This window comes from Garra rufa, chromosome 2, assembly GCF_049309525.1.
Source record: "Garra rufa chromosome 2, GarRuf1.0, whole genome shotgun sequence".
Classification (NCBI taxonomy): Eukaryota; Metazoa; Chordata; class Actinopteri; order Cypriniformes; family Cyprinidae; genus Garra; species Garra rufa.
This window is the reverse complement of record NC_133362.1, coordinates 5,515,650-5,540,925: the sequence shown is the minus strand read 5'-3', so window position 1 is coordinate 5,540,925 and position 25,276 is coordinate 5,515,650. Positions and strand designations below refer to the sequence as shown.

Genomic DNA, 25,276 nt, shown 5'->3' with positions numbered 1-25,276 from the left:
GCCTTGATGAGCAGGAGAGCATTTTAAACTAAATCTTACTGACTCCAGTACTACTACTAAAATAGATCTCAAGGTTTCCCCTTGTTTTGGAACAAATGAAGCCGTGCTGTATGCTTACTGTGGGAAAGCCCCAAAGTGTCCCGACACCGCATGCATGCGTAACGTTAGCAGGAAGTAAAGCAAATCAAATTAATGACAACTCGGCCAGGAATAATTGGCTGTTAGAAGCTGCTGCAGCGCAAGAGCATCGGGTATTATTTAGATATAAGAAAAATACTGAGCTGTCACCTTCTGTGGAGGCTGTGTTTTTACTCCCGCTCTCTTTCTCCCTCTCTCAGCAGGTTTCTTTGTAGAAACAGAGGGATGGATGGAGACGAAAGAGCAACTTCTGAAAGGATTCTGCTGGAACCGTACAAGTACGTGTTACAACTGCCAGGTGAGGGCATCTGTAGGGCATTACGCATTTATTTTTGGCTGCTTTTTGTACAGTACAGTGATGCTAAAAGAATAAATCACAAAATACAAATGTATTTACTCACCATTAGGTCATTCAGAAACTGACTTGTGTGTTATATGCAGTGGTGTAATGTAATGAAGTAATAATACTTTGTTACAGTACTTAAGAATTGTTTGGGAGTATCTGTACTTTACTTTTTTATTTTTCAGCCTACTTTTACTTTTACTCCACTACATTTCCTAATTAAAATGTATACTTTTACTCCAATACATTTCCCGAAGCATATTCGTTACTTACTACAAAATATTCAGAAGTCAGGATCTCAGTCAGAATTGCAAGATGTAAACACGCAACTGTGAGAAAAAAGTTGTTGTTTTTTTTTTTCTTAATTTTGCAAAAGTACCTGAAAGCCATGCTTAAGAAAAAGTACAGATATTTTACCAGAAAACAACTTTGGTAAAAGCTGAAGTCAACATTTAGAATATTACTTGAGTAAAAGACTTAAGTATGTGATATTTATTGTACTTAAGTACAAAAAGTATTTTTTTTTTTATCTTAAATGTACTTAAGAACTGAAAGTAAAAGTACAAGTAAAAGCAAATTTTTTTTTTGCAATTGCAAGCTTATATCATCCATTTCTGAGAAAAAAACATCCAAATTATTTTATATTGGAATTCTGACTTTATTTCTAAAAAAATAAAATAAAATAGTCAGAATTGCGAGATACAAACTTGCAATAGTGAAGAAAAATGTCAGTTTTTTGAGATACAAACTCGCAATTGTGAGAAAACTGAATTGCGAGATACAAACTTGCATTTGTGAGGAAAATTAGTTCTTACAAGTTTATATCAATTTCTGAAAAAAAAAAAAGTTAAATGAGTTTTTTTTTAATCACGCAATTCTGGGGAAAGAAGCCATAATTTCCTGAAAAGAAGTCAGAATTGCGAGATACAAACTTGCATCTGCGAGAAAAAAAAAGTCATTGTATTTTATTGTGTATTGTATCTCGCAATTCTGACTTTTTCTTGCGAGATAAAATACAAAATTCTGACTTTTTATCTCAGGAAAAAAGTCAGAATTGTTAGATAAAATACACAATTCTTACTTTTTATCTTAAAATGTCAGAATTGCAAGATAAAATGCACAATTCTTTCTTTTTATCTCAGAAAAATGTCAGAATTGCGAGAAAAAATACACGATTCTGACTTTTTATCTTAGAAAAACGTCAGAATTGCAAGATAAAATACACAGTTCTGACTTTTTTTTTTTTGTATCTCGCAATTCTGACTTTTCAGGAAATTCTGGCTTCTTTCCCCAGAATTGCGTGATAAAAAAAACTCAATTTTAACTTTTTTCCATCAGAAATTGCTGATATAAACTCGCAAATTTGAAAAATAATTTTCCTCACAAATGCAAGTTTGTGTATCGCAATTCTGACTTTTTTTCTCTGAATTGGGTGATATAAACTCACAATTGTGAGAAATAAAGTTAGAATTGCAATATAATCGAATAATTCTGACATTTTTCTTCTCAGAAATGGATGATGTAAGCTTGCAATTGCAAAAAAAATTGCATTTACTTGTACTTAACTACATTTAGTATTAAGACTTTTACCCAAGTTCTTCTAACAAAGTCGTTTTCTGGTAAGATATCTGTTCTTTTACTTAAGTGTGGCTTTCCGGTACTTTATACACTACTGGTAAAATCTGGAAAAACTGACAGGTTTTCACTTAGGATCAGAAACAGGCTGAATTGTCAGGTTGTTATTGGACAGTTTTAACACAAAATGTAAACTATTTTGAATATTCAAAATGAGGAAGCATTAGAATAATTTTTGAGGGAATGTTTGCTTTAATGTTGGTGAAAGTTTTGGATATTAATAGGCTTGGCTCAGTCTTGCCTGAAATGTAGGTTAAATGATATTTTAAGAATGGCATCGCTGTAGGAAAAGTGCTTAATAGAGATGAAGGCGATTTCAGTGGGATTTTGTAATGAAATGAGTCTTGCTCACTGTACTACGGTAATTTATTACCAGTGGAAAAAATAAGTCCAAAACTATATTTTAACATTTTGAACAATAGGGCTCTACAATCTTTTGCTTTTTTTTTTTTTTTTTTTTTTGAAATTCTTGTGTGTTTTAATTTTTCTCATAATCAAATGAAAGCATAAACATTTATTTATTTTTAATCAAATGAAATATAAACCCTTTTAATTTTTGGCAAACAAACAGAGGTTTACTGTTAAAATCAATAAATAATAATAATTTAACATTTAAATAATAATAGTAGTATTTTTTTCTACAATTAAGTGGTTAATCTTGTTATGTTTATTCTTTATCATATATATTGTTTTATGTCAATTATTTAAATGGGAATATATAAACACCTACATTATACTGTACAAAAGTAATACAAGACTAATATTGTTCTGTTACATGTTACACCGTACTTTTATTTTGACAGGTTGCCGTGAAGTTTCTGTGTGTACAGTATGATATGATGCTAGTTTTCTCAAATGAAACGGTAAACGTGACACTCACAGCAGTTTTGGAGATTGAGTTTATCTGTTCATGTGAGATGCAAAGAACACAAATTAGCGGGAGCATCATGCGTGCTTCAGGATGCGTGTAGCAAAAAATGTATCTCCGCCATTCATACATACAGAAGCAAACGGAACGTGCAGGATTCATATTTAAACGGTCTTTTTGCGTTTCAGTTTTCACAGACACTAGTCCATATCGCGATTTGAATTAAGTGACAGACCAACTTTTGATTTATGAATCCAAAAAACGACGATTCTGTGGCATTCTGCGCTATAGTAAATTCGTTTTTTATGAATGGAGTCCGCTATCCTGTTCTATAGGAAAGATAACCTTCAATGACTTCTATTGTGATCTGGCGCTATATCGAAAATAAAATGAATTTGACGTTCAAGGGGGGCGAGGGTGCCGTTGGGGGGCGGGCCGCCCCTCTAAGATAATGGTAGGGGAAACACTGAATACATTTTACTTCATTAAATAATACATTTTATTTTAAATGTATTAATCATGATTAATGTGACTATGCGTCTGCCGTATTTGTGTGTCGTTGTCCAATAGTATGAATAATGCATTTTATAAATATTTGTAAATGTTGTGTAAATAACTTTACAAATTTGTTACTAATAAACAAAGATTAAATAGTAAAAAATAAAAAATCTAAAACCTTTTAAAAATAATTAATATGGAAGCTCAATTGTGTCAACTATGAATATTATATTTTATAAATATTATAGAAATAATTGTATAAATTAGTAAATTATAAAAAAAAAATACGCTTTTTTTTAGTCATAATAATTAACATGGAAACTCAAATGTGTAACATGGGTTTACCATATTGTATGCACCATGTAAATTAAAAATATTACAAATAAACATTCATAAATTATAGGTGTGTGTGTATATGTGTGTATATGTGTGTGTGTGTGTATATATATATATATATATATATATATATATATATATATATTAGGGCTGGGTAAAAAATATCGATTCTCCGATTTTAATCGATCTTGAACGCAACGATATCGATTCGGGAAATCCCCGAATCGATTCTTAATGCACGTGCTTCACGTAAGAGGATATGAATATTCCCCTCTCGTCCTGAAGGTGTTACTAGTGTTCCTGCTGAGAGAGTTTTCTCAACCGCTGGTGATCTAATCACAGAGCAAAGGAGCTGCCTTAGATCAGATCAGAACATGTTGATCAGCTGCTTTTTTTGCAGAAAAATGATTAGGCTGTAGTTAAGAACTGTTAGTTTTATGGACATAGAATGTTTGGTATAAGCAGACAAAGGCTTTATGATGGGCCTGTTTTGAGTGTTTTGAATTTAGAAAAAAGTTTTATTTCTTAAACATGTTTGAAGTTCTTAATAGATTTCACTGTTGCACATTTACAGTCTTTTTATTTTTTACAGTAATGTGCATTTTGCAGTTTGTTTACATGGTGTACAATGGATGCACATATTTATGACTTCTTGTTACAGTGTTCATTTAAAATAAAAGTTGTTTAAAATAAACAACTGTGTGCACCCTATTATTAATGTAGATGTGTATTTCAGTAATAAACTTAAGTAGGAGAGTTTCAGTTACCAGCATTTATATCAAAATATGGATCACATGTCTGCAAAACTAACATTTTAAATGAAATATTGATAGCTAATCGATATCGAATCGAATCGAAATCGAAATCGAATCGAATCGAAACCATAAAAATAAGAATCGAATCGAATTGCCAAATTGGTCACAATACCCAGCCCTAATATATATATATATATATATATATATATATATATATATATATATATACACACACACACACACATATATACATACACACACACACACACACACACATATATACATATATATACACATATATATATATATATATATACACACACACACACACACACTTTATTTGATTAAATAATGAATTTTATTTTTCATTATTAATAATGATTATTGATCCAATAGTATGAATAATGTATTTTATAAATATTTTGTAAATGATAAATGTTATACAAATAACTAAATAAATTTGTAAATGATAAATAAATATATTTATTTATTTATTTTTAATTAATTTTTTAAAAATAGATGAGTGTGTGACCTTCTGGCTTTATCTTGTTTTATGCACCATTACCATCTGATGCTAAATTAAATCTGTCTTTTAAAAAAAAAAACTTACATTTTGAGTAAACTATCCACAATACGTGTTGTATTTTTGTATTGTGACATACTGTGACAGTGTATATATATATATAGTTAGAGACCTATATAACAGTGATTTATATGGAGCTCAGGGCATCAAGCTGCCGGAAGCTGCTGCCACTGCTTGACATTTCAATATGTCAACTAGCCATTTTGTGGCAGAGGCATCATCATCATCCTATAAGTCACAGGAGCTCAGCAGTCATTCAGGAAGTGTGCAGTCAGCACAATGCACAATAAATGACAATATCATGTGTCTATTATTAGCAGCTCCTGCTGTCGCATCATGATGCATCTTGAATGCTGACAAGAATTGGTGAAAGAACAAATATTAGGTTCTGTAAAAGTCACATTTGTTGTTTAAGGACTATTTGTGAAGGGATATTTTGTTCCTGATGGCTTTGAGTAGCTTATACATTTAGCAGAAACCCACTATTTTTAAATATTAGTTTGAGTGTTTAAGTACTTATCATTCAGACTTTTTTTTCTCAGAATTTCGAGTTTACATCATGCAATTCTGACTTTTTTCCCTCAGAATTGTATGATTTAAATGCACAATTGCAAGTTATAAAGTCAGAATTGCAAGATATAAACTTGCAATTCTTACTTTTTTCTAGCAATTGCGAGATACAAAGTAACTATCTCAGAACTGTGAGATATAAATGCACAACTGAGAGATATAAAGTCAGAATTGCAAGATATAAACTCACAATTCTTTTTTCTAGCAATTGCGAGTTTGAGTCAGAATTGCTAGATATAAAGTCAGAATTGCAAGGTATAAACTTAGCAATTGCAAGTTTGTATGTTGCAGTTCTAACTTTTTCCTCAGAACTGTGAGATATAAACACAATTGTGAGTTATGTCAGAATTGTAGGATATAAACTCAAATGTAGTTTAAATTGCGAGATATAAACTTGCAGTTCTGACTTTTTTTCTTAGAACTATGAAATATAAATACCAGCTGTATTTGTTTATTTGAACAGCAAATAAAGTAAGAAACAAACTCAAATGTAGCTAAGAAGCTGAACAGGGCTGTAGCAGTGTACATATGCACATTCTTCATTGTCATGTTATCTTGTTGTATTTATCTTTAAATTAAAAAAGAAATTTACCCCTTTAATATTGTGGTAGTTTTTTTTTTCTCTATGGTTTTGAAAATGGTATTGAATATGAATGAGTTTTTCCACCTCTAATATTGGGTGTGAGAGTGCGAAGAGAAGTACTGCTGCAGCATCAGAAGCCGTTCTGTTGTTTCCTGTCATCCTTTTGCAATTTTAATGATGTCTTTTGTGACAGTATGTGCAAACCCGGCTCCTCTCAGCTAGTTTTTGCAGAGGTCAGGGAAGAAATAACTGAGGAACTGAAACTCAACAGCGCTGATGAAGGGCAAAGCAAGGGAAAACAGAGACAAAGATGTAAAGAGATTGAGAAAGACTGCCAGTAGGTCATTAACTTGTGTTTAATGGTGAATTTCATTAAAACATGTTGGCAGTGTTGGGAAAGTTCATTTTCTACATGAACTAGTTCAAAGTTCAGTTCACACATTTTAAAATGAACTAGTTCAGTTCATAGTTCATAATTCAAATTTTTTGAACTAAGTTCGCAGGTTCCAAAATGAACTAGTTCATAGTTCTTTTATTTTTATGCGGAGTTGCTTCTTGAGACCCGACGGGCACAGTTTACACAAAAAGGTAAGATTTTTCCCACCTGGATCATCACTGACCTTTTCAAAAAATTATTTTAAGTGGACATATGAAGTTTCATTCATCATTGAGACAGAAGTAGTGCCGCTGCCTTCATCGGATTTTGCCTCTATTCATTTTTCGCAATTTGATGACGCATGCGCGGTGCGACTCTGTGGTGGCTGGTGTTGCCAGATCTGTCTTTTCCCCTATATAATAAGGCCCGTTGTAGATTGTGTTGTAGCGGTTGTAGCCTAGATATTGTGCAGTCAGTGGTTATAGCCGGGATTTTGCCTGGTTCCATAGAAATCTGGCACTCTCTAGAACAAAATTGAACTACGAGAGAACGACGTTCATAAACGCCAGAATGAGCGCGTTCACGTTCACGTTCACGTTCATCAGGCAGATGTACAGCACGTTCAGTTCACGTTCACCCAGAATATGAACGAGTTCATGAACGATCGTTCAATGAACTCGTTCAGGCACAACACTGCATGTTGGTCACATTTCACCCTGAAATCAAAAGAATTTTGACTCCCCATTAATGCAATGAATTCAGATGTTTTTTTTTTGTTTGTTGTCGTTTTCTATCTGTACAGAAATGCTTACTGTATTACAGTAAAAAAAAAATTTAATTGTTAATAATAATTACAAAATGTAAAAAAAATTTAATGGTTCAATCATTTAATGTAAAAAGAATAATAAAATTAAAAATATTCCATTTAAATTAATTATTATATTAAAGTTAGTAATGTAACTGCCAAATTGTGACTATAAAGTTATTCAATTTTATCAATAATAATAATAATTATTATTAATAAAAAGTGTTGTTGTTAATAATAATAGAAAATATATATTATAGTAAAATGTTTTGTAAATGTTAAGAATAATTTAAGTGTAAAAAAGTTAATTAAATAATTAAAAATAAAGTTATTAATGTAACTGCGAAATTGTGACTATAAAGTTATTCAATTTTATCAATAATAATTATTAATATTATTATTATTATTATTATTAATAATAATAATAATAATAATAATAATAATAATAATAATAGAAAATGTTGTAAATGTTAAGAATAATTTAAGTGTAAATAATATTAAATACAAAGAAAATCAATTTAAATTGAATTAAAATAACTTGCATATTCATTTAGTAAAACCAAAGTTAGTAATGTAACTGCAAAAGGGTGACTATATTAAAGTTTTTCAGTTTTATCAATAATTATTATTAATAAAAAGTGTTGTTGTTGTTGTTGTTGTTGTTGTTGTTGTTGTAAAATACCATTGATTACAGCATTGATTAATAGCAGACTTACATGTTAGTCATGAATTTTGCACAATACCCCTTCATGTTTCAGAACAACTTTGAGTAACATTTTTGATCCACTTCAAATGTTGACTACTGTGTATATATATATATTATTTATTAGTTTTGGTATTTAAAACTAGCTAGAATAAAATCTAAGTTTTTTTTTAATATTTTAGTTTGTTTATTTCAGTTTTTTTTAAATGTTAAATATTTCTCATTGTGCTTTAGTTTTATATATACATATTTAAAAAATCCTTTCTGCTTTTCTGCATACAAATACATTAATTTCTGTGAGATTTTAGCGCTAGAGAGTAAGAAATGCCTTTGTCAAAATCTTATTCACATCTTTTTTTTGTCTCTGTTGTTGAAACTGAACATCTCTTTTCACATACTGGGGAAGAAGATTGTAGATGTTTTTGAGAAAACTTCAGTTGATCTTTTCTGTTTGTGTTTGTGCTGCAGTTAATTTGGTTTTCCTGTCCTTTCTTCCTCTTTTATCTGGTTTGATAGGAAAACAAGTCAGAACAAAACTCTCGCAAGCGTTCAACCACTGGCTCAATGTCCCAGAGGACAAAATTCAGGTAAGGCTTTATTTGTGTTTATCAGGAAGTGTTTTAGTGTTGCTGGACTAACAGTATTGATTAAATGTGTTGTGAAAGGCGAAAATTATAAGGTTCTTAAAATTTGGCTTGAGTTGAAATTAAATATTCTCTATTGTAATGTAATTATTTAGCAGTTCATGCTTCTATTGAGGTGAATCTCACTGTTCTATTTAGATAATAAAGCTAGTTTACATTAACATTCATGCATTTAGCAGACACTTTTATCTGAAGCGGCAATTATTGACATTCTTAATACTACGCATCTTGGATTTTTAAAATTCTCTTATTATTCCCAATACATTATCAGATTTTCTTCTCACAACTGTAAAAAAAAAAAAAAAAAAAAAAAAAAAATTATATATATATATATAATATATATATATATATATATATATATATATATATATATATATATATATATAATTTTTTTTTATTTTTTTTTTTTACAGCTGTCCATAGATCTGTGCATGTTATTGACAGTTCTATTTTAAATAGTTTATCTAATCCTCATGGCATCCTCAGTCAAATCTGAGCACAAGTCATCTGAGGTTTCTGTTAGATTTTTTGCGAAGTGTGTTGATTTTTTTTTTTTTGAGTCAACTTGTGGTTGCCTAGGGCAAAGTTTAAACATACAGCAGATCTGTTTCACTTCTGTTCAGCTTAAGAACTCGCGACTTGGTGGAAAACCTGCTATCGGCTGCTTTATGAAAGTCTTTTTAACAACTTACTGTCTCAGTCGGCTAATAAAGAGAACAGATGTTCTCACACAAAACTGGCGTTTGTCTTTAGTCAACAACTAATCTACATGCTCCTAATGTTAAACATGACTAAAGTTAGTTAGGGATTCATCAGATCATTGCTTGTTTTTAAAGCTCTGCAGTACTTTTAATGAATTATATCTAAATGGACTGTGATGGTGTTGATGTGTAAATGTGGTTGGGATGTCATAACCTCAATTTGCATGGCGTAATATCAGTGATTTCTTCATATTTCATCAGTTTGCTTGCATGCCTACTTTGTGTGATGTATGGTGATGTAGTTGCATCATCAGCCTTTTTTAATTCAGTTACGGTCAGTACAGAAGGCCTACAACCATTCCTACACTCACTTTGCACTTGGTGATGACCCTTGTTGCTCTTGCAGCCTAAAATTCCCATGTAAACCTTTTTTTGTGCAAACTGGCCATTTCCATTTTTTTCTGCACTGGCATTGCGGAGACTGAAAATGATCAATGCAAATAGATTTTAGCTCTCAACCATCACATCATGGGCCATTTTCAGCATTCGGCCCTTCAAATTGAGTTGAGGCGTTCATGACGGGATCGTGTTACAGCAGGGAGAAATACATGCACATGAAGGAGACAAGCTTTTGGAAGGAATAGTTCAGCCAGAAATTATTTTAATTTTGTCACTCATTTTGTGTTTTGCAAAGTAAGGAAAATTAGCCAAAATATCAGTTTACTTCACAAAAAATAAAAATAAATTATACATTTTACTGTAATATATATATATATATATATATATATATATATATATATATATATGCATGCATGCATGCTTCTGTGAAGCAGCAGATTTTTTTTCTGAACTCTTCCCTAGATCATTGACTTAACGCAAGTCTGTCACTGAGCTCTACAGGCAGTTATCTTGACCTCAGGACTTGGTTTTTGCTCAGAAAAGGGTATGAATACTTATGCAACAGGAACTTTTCAGTTTTTTTATTTTTAATAAATTTGTACAAATGTTAAAATCCTAATTTTTGCTTTGCCATTATGGAGTGTAGATTGATGTGGGAAAAAAGTAATTTAAAGTAGTTTAACATAAGGCAGCAACATAACAAAATGTGAAAAAAAAAATGAAGGGGTATGAACAATTTCGCAAGGCACTGTATGTTAGATAGATAGATAGATAGATATATGAGCAATATCACACGAGTAGACTTGAGATATGGCTGTATATCGGCACGGTTGTGATGTATATGTATATATATACACACACACATATATATGACCCTGGACCACAAAACCAGTCATAAGGTTAAATTTTACAAAACTGAGATGTATACATCATATCAATAAATAAGCTTTTTATTGATATATGGTTTGTTAGGATAGGACAATATTTGGCTGATATACAACTATTTGAAAATCTGGAATCTGAGGGTGCAAAAAAATCAAAATACTGAGAAAATCACCTTTTAAAGTTTTCCAAATTAAGTTCTTAATGCATATTACTAATCAAAAATTACATTTTGATATATTTATATTAGGAATTTTACAAAAAATCTTCATGGAACATGATCTTTACTTAATTTCTTAATGATTTTTGGCATAACAGAAAAATCAATAATTTTGACCCATACCATGTATTTTTGGCTATTGCTACAAATATACCCCAGCGACTTAAAGTCCCCCTGAAATCAAAATTAAAGTTTTTTGGCTTTTAGTATGAATATATTAGCCTTACGATTATCTATAAGCTAGTGTGCTTCAAAACAATGACACAATTTGCGTTTACAAGATATGGGCATTCAAAACTTACAGTCTCATCACTTCCGCCAATATGAAGCAAGGATTTGGATGATATCACCGTGCACTTCAGTTTCTAATCAAACGTTCTGTCCAATCAAATGCTCTCTAGAGTCCGTAGTGTCCCGCCCCCTACACAGAGACGCAATACACGGAGCAGATCATATGTGCGATCGGCATGTATTAAACTACACAGCCTCAGCATGATTATGATCACTCTTTCGTTTTAGCAAGAGTTTCATATTGAACCTGTGGGTGATTTATTAGTCTGTGGCTGTCATAAGCTTACAAATGCGGCTTTACTGAGCTCAACAGCTGTGGCCGGAGCAGATATAAATGGAACGCTATTGGCTATTCAAAATTAGTGGGCGGGGCTGGGCAATATGTTTTTGTTTCAGTTAAAAGTACGTCACCACATAGAATAACGCTGCGTGTTTCAAGGCGCTTCAGTGGACCTTTACTGGTTTTGTGGTCCAGGGTCACATATAGGGTGTGATTTGCCGGGAGGGATTGGGGGATTATTTCCCCTCCTCTGGTCTATGGATCCCTGCCTCTGCTGAATTATTTTTATCCACGGTGGGGATAAAACGTCCCGCGAAGCCGCTCCTACTTCCCGGTCTAAATCGAATTATTTGCGATACGCGCTTTAAAGTCGTCTGAATCAAATGATTTGCAAAATGCGCTTTGAAGTTGAACGTTCTGAATCAAATGATTCGCGATCCGACTGGAGCGCTTCGAAACAGTGAATCTTTTTACGACGCAGTTGTTTACTGATTCGGAGTTTCCAAAAAGCTCCGTTGATACTTTGCTCACCCTTTCTATAAAATGTATTCGTTGTTTGAAAATAAATCATTACTATTAATATGCCTAACTTACAATGTTTTTATTAAATTGTGATCACATAATACAGCTTCCGTTGTATTAAAAACATTTAATGACCTGACACTCATTATCTGGTTCTTGCTTAAAAAAAAAAAAAAAAAAAAAAAAAACAGGTATATAATATGCGTTGTTAACAGATTACATTAACAATTTGGTCAACCTCTGCCTATGGAGAGAAAAAAAAAAGTTTTCAAAAGCATCCCCCCTCTGTTTTTTTTTCACAAATCGCATATAAATATAAATGAGAGGGAGAGAGAATATACAGGTGTGTGTATAATTTTTAATAGATATAATTTAAAATAATATTTTTTATTTCATATAACGTTAATATAATTAATACTATGTAAAAATAATAATGCTGTATATAATATTCACCATGTATAATCTTTCACATTATTATTATTATTATTATTCAAAAGTAGTCTTGATAGCATTAAGTCTCTAGTCATACAGTATGTCATCTTTGTGTGGGGAACAGACTGAAATTAAGTTTCATTAAATGATAATCTTTTGCCACAGCTCTCAAATCTCATCTGCATTTGTGTTCATTTAAAAAATGGTGCCTTAATAAATCTTGCACCTGTTCGTGGCAGGTTTGATGTCATGTGCTCCAAATGCAATTGTAATTGGAGCAAAAAGTAGTGCAGATGGTCATTAGACTATTATTTTAGGCAATGCATTTTTATTTGTGTTTAATTGGACACTACCTGACCATTTGCTTGAATCATGATGCAACAAGTTTATTAATGTATCCATAATGCATTGATGTGCAGTCTTTAAATATGAGTCTGTTTCTCACACATAGCTATAATTTGCCCATACAGCACACAAGACAAGTCAGTATCAAATGTGCAACAGCTAAATTACTTTTTAAATGTCGGTTACATAGCCAGATATGAGATCTGAATCTCTTCTTATACCCGTTTTTGATGTTCAAACACATGCAGAATGTTAGCTTTGAACATTTTTGGTGGGTTAAGTGTGTATAAAAAAGCCCAAATCTCATTATGCCCGTTAAACCCCTTCATATAGTTACGGCAACAATACACAGTGCTCTAAGCAGAGCTCTACATGCTAATGCTAAACAATCCAGCGGATTTGCAGGAGCTGGAAAACCATAAGCTTGCTGGATTTTCTTTGAGTGGAAAAAATGGAAAATGTAATTCATTTTTTGGCAGTCCAGCTGTTTTCTCTGTAGCTCCAGCATTGCAGATATCTGTACTCCTGAGCAATGATTGTTAGGTGTTGTCATTGGGGTATTTTTAGTACAGCATTGGATTTTATGCAGAAGACTCTTAATCAATGAAAAAAATCATTTGAGAGCCACTGATGAGGTTTGAACTGATTTTTGTTGCATCAGTTCCAGGTTTGACTCCGTGTACTGCTATTTCCGTGCTACTGATTTTAAAAATCTCCCTCTCTCATTGGAAAATTGGTTTGGTTTTGGGAGATTTACTCACGCTCAGGTCATCCAAGATGTAGATGAGTCTGTTTCTTCAACAGATTTGGAGAAATGTAGCATTTCATCACTTGCTCACCAATGGATCCTCTGCAGTGAATGGGTGCCGTCAGAATTAAGAGTCCACACTGCTAATAAAAACATCACAATAGTCCAGTAATCCACTCCAGTTCATCAGTTAACATCTTGAGAAACTAAAAGCTGCACATTTGTAAGAAACAAATCCATCATTAAAATATTTTAGTCCATAATCCATAATGATTCCTCCAGTGGAAAAAGTGGTCTGGTCTAGACTTTGAGCATGCAAAATTCTTTCGGATGCTGCTGCAACGGTCGTGATATGACGTCATGTCTTTTAAAATTTTTAATTCAGCACATAACAACTTATAATACATTTAAAATGTAAAAAACACACAATCTACTACACTTTACCACAGTGCTGCAGTTTTAAATGTTTAAATTTAAGGTTATTTTCATTCAGCTAGAGGTCATGCTGTGACGTATCGATCTCCTGTTGGGCACACAGAGTCATGTGATGCGAATTCGTTGGTCAGAGTTCATCAAGGTTGAACTTTCAAACGCAGCGAAATGCAAAAATATTTCTCATGGGTCAATGGAACGAAAAGTGCAGTGTGACCGTGCCTTTAGGAGAGAAATCTGCACAGATTAAGCACCGTTTACAAGCCAAAACAAGTATGGGGCTGGATTTTGATGTGAGAGACAACAAAAGATGGATTTTTCACTGGAGGAAGCATTATTATTAGGGTTGTAATGTCATTATCAATATTGTGATATCGTGACAGCAAAAACATCTCAGTATCATCGGGGTCACATGACTATATGAAACGATAGGTCTTCTGGGCAAAAAGTGTCATTTTTAAAATATATTGAACTTCTTATTCTAAAATGGAAAGTCTTGAAAGTTGTGTTTTGGGCCATTATGCTTTGGCACAGTCTCAGTCAAATGAACTAAATCTGAAAGCATAATATGGCTTAACCCCCTCATCAAGTCTGTTTTTATTGCACGTTTCAAAGCGAAGCGTGCACTTCGTTCAGGCGATCAGCTCGTGATCCTGTGTTTTCCGTGTCTCAGAACGGCTCAATTCACAGTGAATGAATGCAGTGAACTTGTTTATCGCATGTGCTGAGTTTAGCACGTGTTTGGGAACGCAACGGTCACCAGTTGTAGTGCGTTTCCACTACAGTGTTAAATCCACGCTCAGTGTCGCTGGCAATGCTACAATGCCATTGCTTTGGGACGTTGCAAATTTAGGGCAAAGCATGCCTATGAAAAAAAAAAAAAAATGTTTGCATTTCATCATCTTTTTTAACAGCGGTTTACAAACGAGACACTAGCATGTAATAAAAGCATGCAAAGTGCATTTAATTTTGCTCGACTTCTTCAATAATATGTATATTCAGCTCAGTAATCCACCAGTTCCACAAACACTCAAAAACATTCGTCATAATCTTGCCTTGCCTGCTTTTCACAGCAATTTTCGCTTGACATTTGCATAAAGTTGAGGAATGCCCAACCTAACACTCTCAGCCACTCTCAACGCTTTCTATGCGCCGTTTTCAATCCCATAATGCACCACGTGAACGTTTAAGCTCAACTTCCATAGGAATTAATTGAAAATGCGTTCATATAAAAAATAGTTACTTGTAATAGTAAAAATTTCAAAATTGTACAGTTTTTGCTGTACTTTGAATCAAATAAATGCAGGCTTGGGGAGCAGAAGAGACTTTAAACAAACATTACAAATCTTACTGTTTGAAAACTTTTGAAAAGTAGTGCATGTTTTGCACGTTTTTTTTTTTGAATAAACATAAGCAGCTCTCTTTTGAAAATTAAGAAATGAAGACAAATGCTAGAAATTACAAGTCATTTTACAGTATTATATTTTTAGTTATAGTACTTTTAGAAATTCTGAACAAAATTTAAAAAGGAGATTTAAAATGTTTAACATTTTAAATTTTTAAATCACATTTTAAATTGCAAATCACAAATAGTTTTTTTTTCCAAACTGTTTATTTAAACTTAAAGACTCATTTAAAAATGAAGAAATTAAGGCATAACAAAATATATTGTAGTAATATTTAATAAAAAAAACAATAATAAAACTATTGTTGTAATGTAATACATGTATGCATCACATTCAACCAGCTGTTCAGCAGCTTTCCTTTGATCCTGAATATTCCATTAAAGCTCTTCAGATGGAGGAAAGTCAGCCGTTCGTGGCAGCAACGCTGCTTTACGGGGCTCGTCTTCTCCGCTTCCAGGTTTATTTGATCTTGTGAATAGAAAACAACTTCCGCTTGGATGTGTGTAATGCGGTCGGAGGCATAGTAGCTCTGCTTGAATCATTATTAGGCTTGTTTAGATCAGGTTGCTTTTCCTGTTTTACAGGGCTTGAATTTTTAATCATTCCGGCGAGCTTTCGGTTTATAATACAGGATTTGTTTTACTCCTATTGTGTTTGCAGTAACATAGGCGGGAATCTTTCAAGACGTCCTTCAGAAGTCATTGGGTTTGTTTCTTATGAAGCAGAGGATTGTTCATTTGTCTTGGTTTTTGGGTGGGGAACAGTATTAAATGTCTGGTTGTAATTACAGCATTTGCTTTGCTGGAGAAACTCAGTTTCCCAAGGCTGAAGTAATCATTTACGGATTAGCCTTACATTGTCATTAATATGCGCCACGTTTGATTAATGATTAAATGATGAATATGCATTAATTTGGCCAAATTTACTGGTCAATTAAGTCATTAAGGAATGGAAGTCACTAATGGGACCTTTTTTTGCCTTTGTGGCCAGCTTGAATGATGTTAAGATCCAAGAACCACAGACTTGTTTAGCTTTGTGTGAGGAACAAATTGCGCCATCAAGTCTTTATTTAATCGCCTTCTCCGTAGCTCTCAATGTTTGTGATGAAAACACATGTGAGAAGCAATGGCATCAGTGCTCTATTTTTGTCCATTTCAGAGCTTTAGAGAAAGAGAAATGATCAGTGAATTATCAGTATTTCAGTTTTAAATTATGCTAAGCTACTATTTGCCTTCAGATTCAATTTAAATAGCGCACCCTAAGTTGTCTTTTTTTCTTTTGTAGTATAAATCCTGTCAACTTTTGTTATATATATATATATATATATATAAGAAAAAAACGTTGTTTTTAGGACTGAACAATTAGAATAAATTTGAAACCACAATATGGCCAGGTGTAATTATAAAAAAAGTAATATACACTACCAGTTAAAAGTTTTTGAACAGTATGATTTTTAATGTGTTTTAAAAGTCTCTTCTGCTTAGTTGATTCAACAAAACAGCAAACACAGTAAAATTTAGAAATATTTTTACTATCTAAAATAACTTATGTCTATGTGAATATATGTTAAAATGTAATTTATTTTTGTGATCAAAGCTGATTTTTTTTGCATCATTACTGCAGTCTTCAGTGTCACATGATCTGTCAGAAATCATTCTAATGTGCTCATTTGCTGCTCAAGAAACATTTTTTTAATTATTATTATCAATATTAAAAACAATTGAGGTTTTTTTAGGATTCTTTGATGAATAGAAAAATATTTACTTATATTCATATTTGTTTATTGGGGGAAATAAATTGCTGAAATTAATCATTTTATTTAGCAGGGATGCTTTAAATTGATCAAAAGTGATGATAAAGACATTTATAATTGTACAAAAGCTTTATATTTTTATTAGCAAAGAAACCTGAAAACATTCTGTTTTTTGAGCAGCAAATCAGCATATTAGAATGATTTCTGAAGGATCATGTGACACTGAAGACTGGAGTAATGATGCTGAAAATTCAGCTTTGATCACAGGAATAAATTACATTTTAACATATATTCACATAGAAAATGGTTATTTTAAATAGTAAAAATATTTCGCAATTTTATTGTTTTAGCTGTACTTTGGAACAAATAAATGCGGGCTTGGTGAGCAGAAGAGATTAAAAAAAACATTAATTAACTGGTAGTGTATATTTATGTATATATTGCATGTATTTATTTATACATGAGCAGCTCTCTTTTGAAAATTACCAAATTAAGACAAATGTTAGAAAATTATTTTACAGTATTACAATTTTAGTTATAGTACATAGTTTTATTTTAAAGTACAAAAGTTCTATTACAATAGTAATATTGCTTTGTTTAATATTCTTATTTAATAATAATAATAATAATAATTGTACACCCCAGGGGTAGAACAGAAAACCTAGAGGTTTTTTTTTTTTTTTGGAAGGATTTTACATCTTAATGTAAATTTTTAATCCACTTGTTTCCACAAACTATTATTTAAACTTGAAGAATCATTTTAAAATGAAGAAATTGAGGGCATAAAAAATAATGTAGTTTTATAATAATAATAATAATAATAATAATAATTACTATTGTAATGTAATACATTGTATAATGCATGGTGTAATATTTTATTTTATGTTAATAATAATAATAATAATCATATTAAAAATAAATTCTATTAGCCATACTGATATAAATTACAATATTTGGTCAACATTATGCAGTTCACAAACAAGCACAGCAAATTTGGAATTATTTATTTATTATTATTATTTTATTTTATTTTTTTCACTTTTTTTCTTCCCTTCCAAATTGTTGTCAGTAACAAACCATGCATTTGGAACAACATTAGGGTAACAGTTTTTAATTTTTAGTGTTTATTTTTTTTAAGCTGTTCATTTATACATCTGTGCTGATCTGCTGTCTGTTGGTAAGCGCTGACGTCATTGTTCTGATCTGAACCTGTGGCTATTTCTGTATCCTCACAATGCATGCAAGGCTGTTTGTGAATTATTTTCAAGGGCTGCTTGATAGTCAAGTGATTACTCATATTTCTGATCAGTCTCCTTGAATCGCACCCTCTCTCTCTCTCTCTCTCTCTCCTGTGGTGTGGTTTATCTGGCTGTAAACTCTTATTGAACCCGTCAGCATGACTGCACATGCGCCGTATCACAAGCGAACACCACGTCACGCTCCGCTGACGCCTGCCAACAGATCGCTTCTCATTCACCTCTCACTTCAGATCGACTTTCACTGAACCGGTTGAAATCTAAAAATATAAAGAAGGTGTTTGATATCAGCTCTGGATTCTGAAGTGCACTGAATAGTGTCAGTTTTCTGACTGACACCAAGTATTGACAGTTTTTGCTGAGCATTATTTCTTCCAGAGGACGTACTGACCCAGTTTTTTTATGCTTGTGTGTTTAGAGGGTTCAAAGTAGAAGAAATGGTGTTTTCCTGAGATATTTGGGGAATTCTGGTGTATCCTAAGAGCTTTTGAGTTTTATCTGCCAGATAGATGAGTTCACTGCACTTCAGTCAGAGGACCTTAACCTTGTAAAATTGGTAAAAATTGTACAAAAACCATTTCCAGGTTGTTGTTTAATGTGTTTTTGTTTGTTTGTTTTTAACCCCAAAAATGAGTAATAATACAAAGCTACTGTCTGCCTTCAGATTCAGTTTAAATATAGTGCACCCTAAGTAGTCTTTATTTTTTTTATTTTATGTTATTTTTAAAAATTTTTTGTAGTATAAATCCTGTCAACTTTTGTTGTTAAAGAACATTTGCTCACCAAGCCTGCATTTATTTTGAATATTTGAAATTTAGAAATATTTTTACCATTTCAAATAACCGCTTTCTAATTGAATATATTTAAAAAAGTAATTTATTTCTGTGATCAAAGCTGAATTTTCAGCATCATTACTCCAGTCTTTAGTGTCACATGATTCTTCAGAAATCATTCTAATATGTTGATTTGCTGCTCAAGAAATCTTTTTTATTGTTTTATCATCAATATTTGAAACTGTTGAGTAGATTTTTTTTTTAGTTTCTTTGATGAATTCAACCTAGAGTTTTTTTGTTTGTTTTTTGAGGGATTTTATATCTTTAAAATTTTACATTTTTAAATCATATTTTCCCCCAAACTACTTATTTAAACTTGAAGGCTCATTAAAAAAGAAAAATTAAAAAGATATTTAGGGCATAAAATATAATGAAAATTAAAAAAAAAAAAAAAGTAGTTTTATAATAATAACAACTACTATTGTAATGCAATACATTATACAAATGTATGGTGCAATATTTTTATTTAATGCTAATAATAATAATCATATTAAAAAATAAATTATGTTAGTCATACTGATATAAATTACAAGTTTTTTTTTTTTTCAGATTTAAGTATAATAGCCCTATGGTTAAACTTTAATACAAAATCGATGGATTTTATTGCCATATTTTAAGCAGTTTCATAACTTTTTAACTGAATAAATGTAATAGTTTTCACAAAGAGAGAATGTAATAGTTTTTACAGTGTTTCTGTAAGTGATTTTAATAAATGCATTTTGAAAAATCAATATTTAAATAAATTCAATATATGAAATAGTTAATAAACTGTCGTAATTTGTGCATAAATCTGATGTTTCATTCATGCATGACTGACAAATAAGGTTTTAAAAAAAGTTTATTATTTTAAAACTTTTTTATAAAATAATGACTTATGAATTAATTTGTAGTGTGTATATATATTTGTGTGTGTATTTTTACATTTAATTTATTCCTTTATTTGCTTATTTAATTTACTAATTTATTTATTTATATTATTTATTATTTTATTATTATTATTATTATTATTATTATTATTTATGAGTCAAAGATGTTAATATTACTATTATAGGGCTATTATATTTAATTAATGCATATCTTTAAATATAATATAAATATAACTTAAAATAAACCGAAAAATTGTCAATTTTAAATTTTTTTTATTTTTATTTTAAAAAGCTACATTTCCCATTTTAATTTATTTGAACTTGATCTAATGAAATAAACTAAAATAAATAATGTAAATATAAAAATAAAAAGTACTAAAAATGATTAAAGTATTTAGTAAAAATAAAATAAACAGTAAAAATGGATTCAAATGATCGTTTTTTTTTTACTTTATTTTGTTTCTATTTGTTTAAATGTTTATTTACATAAATATCATTGCATAGTTTACCTAGCTGCAATCTATTTGATTTTATTTACATCTTATTTTTAGAATGCATTAATTCTAGTTGCATAGAATCACCATAAATATTTTATAATAAATACATTTATTCAGTTAAAACGTATGAACACATGAAATATTGCTAGTTGTAAAACAAGTGATATTCATTTAGTTAAAATGTATGAGACTGAAACATTGTATTTTTTATAATATACATTTTTAAATATTTGTTTTAATTTTATACTATTTGCATCTATTTGTATTTATTTAAATAATTTTAAAAAACATTCATTCAAATTGTTTATTATGAAATGCATTGGATTTGATGAATAATATGCTTTATTGTTTGTTTTAGTTTTTTATATTTTTGTATTTTTTTTTTTTTTTTTACATGCAGGGTAATTATGTTTAAAAAAAATGAAACTAAACATGTCACTTAAAATAAACTGAAATAAAATGTAAATAAAGATTTTTTTTTAAAAAACATTCATTCAAATAGTTTATACTGAAACTTTTTGTATTTGATGAGAAATGTTGTTGTTTTTTTAAATAGTTTATTAGTATTTATTAATTTATTTGTTTATACTGAAATGCATTGGATTGGATGAAAAATATGCTTTATTGTTTGTTTTAATTATATATATATATATATATATATATATATATATATATATATAATTCCTTTTTTTTTTTTTACATACAGGGTAATTATATAAAAAAAGACAACTGAAACCAAACATTTTTGAAATTTAAATGTAAACTGAAAATGTAAATAAAAAAAATATATATTTGCATCTTTTTTTATTTATTTAAATAATTTTAAAAAGCATTCATTCAAATAGTTTATACTGAAACTTTTTGGATTTGATGAGAAATGTTGATTTATTTTTTTTTAAACAGTTTTGATTGGTGTTTATTAATTTATTTTGCTTGCATGCTAGAAGGAAATCCTTGTTTTAATCAATGCACTTGTCTTTTTTACATACAAACATCTATAAAACATTCCTATAAAAAACAGTCCAGACTGATTAGGATTTTTTGCATGCATCTGTAAGCAGCAACACTGATGATGTCATTGAAGGATGATGTAATGTTTCTTGAAGGCAGACAAACACTAATAATCTGCATCTTGCTGTCTGTGAAATGCCTTCCAAGATTGTTTGGCGCATCAGAATCCACTGTTTGTTCTTACAGATGTCACACTGATATGCAGTGAATCCGAGGTGTGTGTGTGTGTGTGTGTGTGTGTGTGTGTGTGTGTGTGTGTGTGTGTGTGTGTGTGTGTGTGTGTGTGTGTGTGTGTGTGTGTGTGTGTGTGTGTGTGTGTGTGTGTGTGTGTGTGTGTGTGTGTGTGTGATTATAAGGTGTCTACAGGGGCAGTATCTCACTATAAGCGGCGTGTTTGCAGGATGAATGTGTGAGGGTCTCTGACGCTGGCCGGATGCCCAGCACAGAGGCTTCCATTACTACTGCAGCTATAGTTTACATGCTTTAACTCTTAAGGCCAAACTCTCAGCACTTCTTCAGTCTCTGAAATCTTCCATGCTTGTATTTCCGCTGGAAGTTTCTCTTTTCCTACATACACCATGTCTGAAGCGGATGCCAGCACTGATGCCCCCTGCTGGTCGCTCCGGTGCGGTAGATTTTGATGTGTTTCCATGTGGAGTTTTTGTAGTTTTTTTTAGTCCTGCTGTTAAGATCAAGCTCGTCTCTATTTAAACTCTCAAAAGCAGGTTTCGACACTTCAAATTAAACGCACTTTTGGATCTGTATAAAATCTACTTTAGGCCTGTTTCACAGCCTGTATTACTTAATATTTAGGCCTAAATGTAAGACTTATGAATATAAAATTGCATATACATTTTTTTTATTGGACAGTTTTAAACTAAAAAACTTAATGCCATGCATTATTTGTCAGGCATAAATGAAATGAAATAAATGAATGTTCAGATTAATGCATTTAAAAAAAACAACATTTTAGTAACCATTTCATCTTAATTGTATATAAATATTGATGTTTTTAAAAAGGATCTGTTGAAATTGCTTAATCAGCAAATCATAAATGTATTCACATTTATTCAGTTAAAAAGTGAGACCATGGTTAAAATATTTCTAGAAAATGTCCATAAAATTTTGTATTATAAAAGTTAACATATACATATATATATATATATATATAACATTTGCCACTTTAAATAAACTGAAATACCTACAATATTCCTAAATAATACCTATTCTGTAAATAATAATAATAAAATTAAAACTAATAAAATAAATTAATAAAATTGAAATTAGTAAAAATTAATAAAAATGAATACTTTTTAAAATTAAGAGTAAAACTTGTACTAAAATTAAAAAAAAATTTAAATGTTAAAATAATAAAAGTTTTAAATTTAAATATAAAAATCTAAATATTAATAAAAATGCATAAATAGGGCTGCAAAACAATTATTCATGATTAATCGATTCAAAATAAAAGTTTGTTTATATACTTTATTTGTACTGTGCATATTATGTATATATAAATACACATGTATAAATTAAGGAAATTTTTAAATATTTATATTTATATAAATAATTTATAAATATTTCTATGGACGAAATGCATCTAAAAATAGTGGAAGAAACAGAATGAGATGCTTAATGTTTTTTTTTTTAATTGATTGGTTAATTAAAATGTAATTCAAATAATATTAATGTCATGTTTTAATTATTAAAATTAAATTATTTTAAATTATTATTATTTAATAATTACAATAAGAACTTTCAAACTGGCCCAATCCTTTTCCAGTAGAAGTGTTTACATACAAATACATAAAAATATATTTTTAAATATATACGTGTATTTATATATACACAGCACACACATATAGTACGCAAAAAACTTTTTTGCTTATTTTGCAAACTTATTTTGACTCGATTAATCGTGATCATTCGTTTCGCAGCTTAATTGCAAAAATGCAATTAAATAAATGGTTTACTAATAATAATATTTACATTTATACATATTACATGGTCTTTTTTAAATAAATTACTTTAATGAAATTAAAATGATTTTATGCATTTTAAATGCATTTCCATTTTTATGCATTATGCATATTTAAATTGTAAATAATTATAATTTTAGATCTTTTCAAAAACATTAAGCAAATATTTCATTATGAATCTATTCATATTCTATGTCGGCCTGAGAGTATTATATATTTGTGTGTAACCAAACCAAAGTTTCTGTAGTTTTAGTCAAGCACCTGTTACCTACAATAATTGCATATTCAAAGATGCAATAATGCACAATGCATTCATATTTGCTTCCTATGAAAGTCTAGATGCATGATGCATCTGCGCAGACCTTCACTGAATACACAGGAATGTTAGTCTGCATTTCAGACACACCCTGATAGTAAACACTATCTAGTGCAGCGTGAGCCACTGCTGCCCTCTGCAGGCCTTCACATCTATTACAATTCAAAACACATCTGTGGATTTCCCTGACATTAACATCCATCTCTTCTCATTCATATCTAAATGTTAATATCTTTCTTCAGTTGTAAAGAAATTATGTTTTTCGAGGAAAACACTTCAGGATGGTACACTTCCAAAATGCAGTTTAAATGCAGCTTCAAAGGGCCCTAAATGATCCCAGCCGATGAAGAAGGGTCTTATCTAGCAAAACGATCTGTTATTTTCTAAAAAAGTACAATATTTATTTACTTTTTAACCCTCATCTTGTCTAGCTCTGTGTCCACTGTGTATTATGGTTCATGACAGTTAGTCAAGTTCCAGCATTTGAGGTTAAAAAGTATATAAACTGTAAATTTTTGTGTAAAATATCTGATTGTTTCGCTAGATAAGACCATTCTTCCCCTACTGGGATCATTTAGAGCCCTTTGACGTCGCATTGAATCTGCATTTTGGAAGTTCAAACTCGGGGGCACCATTGAAGTCCACTATATGGAGAGACATCCTCAAATGTTTTCCTCAAAAAACATAATTTCGACTTAAACAAGAAAGACATGAACATCTTGGATGACAAGGGGGTGAGTACATTATCTGTAAATTTTTGTTCTGGAAGTGAACTTCTCCTTTAATGTTATTATTTTAATTTTGAAATGATTACATGTAATTCTAATAGTATTAATGGATATTGTAATTATATAAATTACAAGATAAAATAATGTATGATATATTTTAATTAAATGTAATTTGAATAGTATTGATGTAATTACCATTATCAAAGTATTTTATATTCTAATATTAGAAAGTATAATGAATAAATATATTTTAAATTTAATTTGAATGGTACTAATATAATATTTTAATTGTTAAAATAAAGTTATACATTTATATTAAAGTAATTTTTAAATTATTCTCATTTGTCATCTTCCAAAATGAAATCTTGGTTTAAATGTAATGTTTTTTTGTTTGTTTGTTTTTATGCAGTCGGCTGTAACATTTAGATTTGATGATTGTTGCATGTAAAAAGTTAAAATTTTATACTTTAAATCAGGCTATATTCATGAATACTATGTTATATATTCTAATATTTTAAATTGATCATTTAATTTTAACTGTT

At 30.4% G+C, this 25,276-nt stretch overlaps 1 protein-coding gene across 2 annotated transcripts in view; it reads left to right on the top strand.

The window, feature by feature from the left end:
• Nucleotides 1-25,276, top strand: part of LOC141326111 (geranylgeranyl pyrophosphate synthase-like) — a 44,998-nt gene that overhangs the window by 14,937 nt on the left and 4,785 nt on the right. Inside the window, exons 2-3 of one of the 2 annotated variants that reach the window (XM_073834813.1) lie at nt 342-436; nt 8,710-8,780. In XM_073834813.1, coding sequence (XP_073690914.1) covers nt 364-436; nt 8,710-8,780 — 144 coding nt within the window. In that variant the 5' untranslated portion in view covers nt 342-363. Of the gene's footprint in view, nt 1-338; nt 437-8,709; nt 8,781-25,276 lie in introns of both variants that reach the window. The other variant, XM_073834812.1, reaches the window with a different exon arrangement.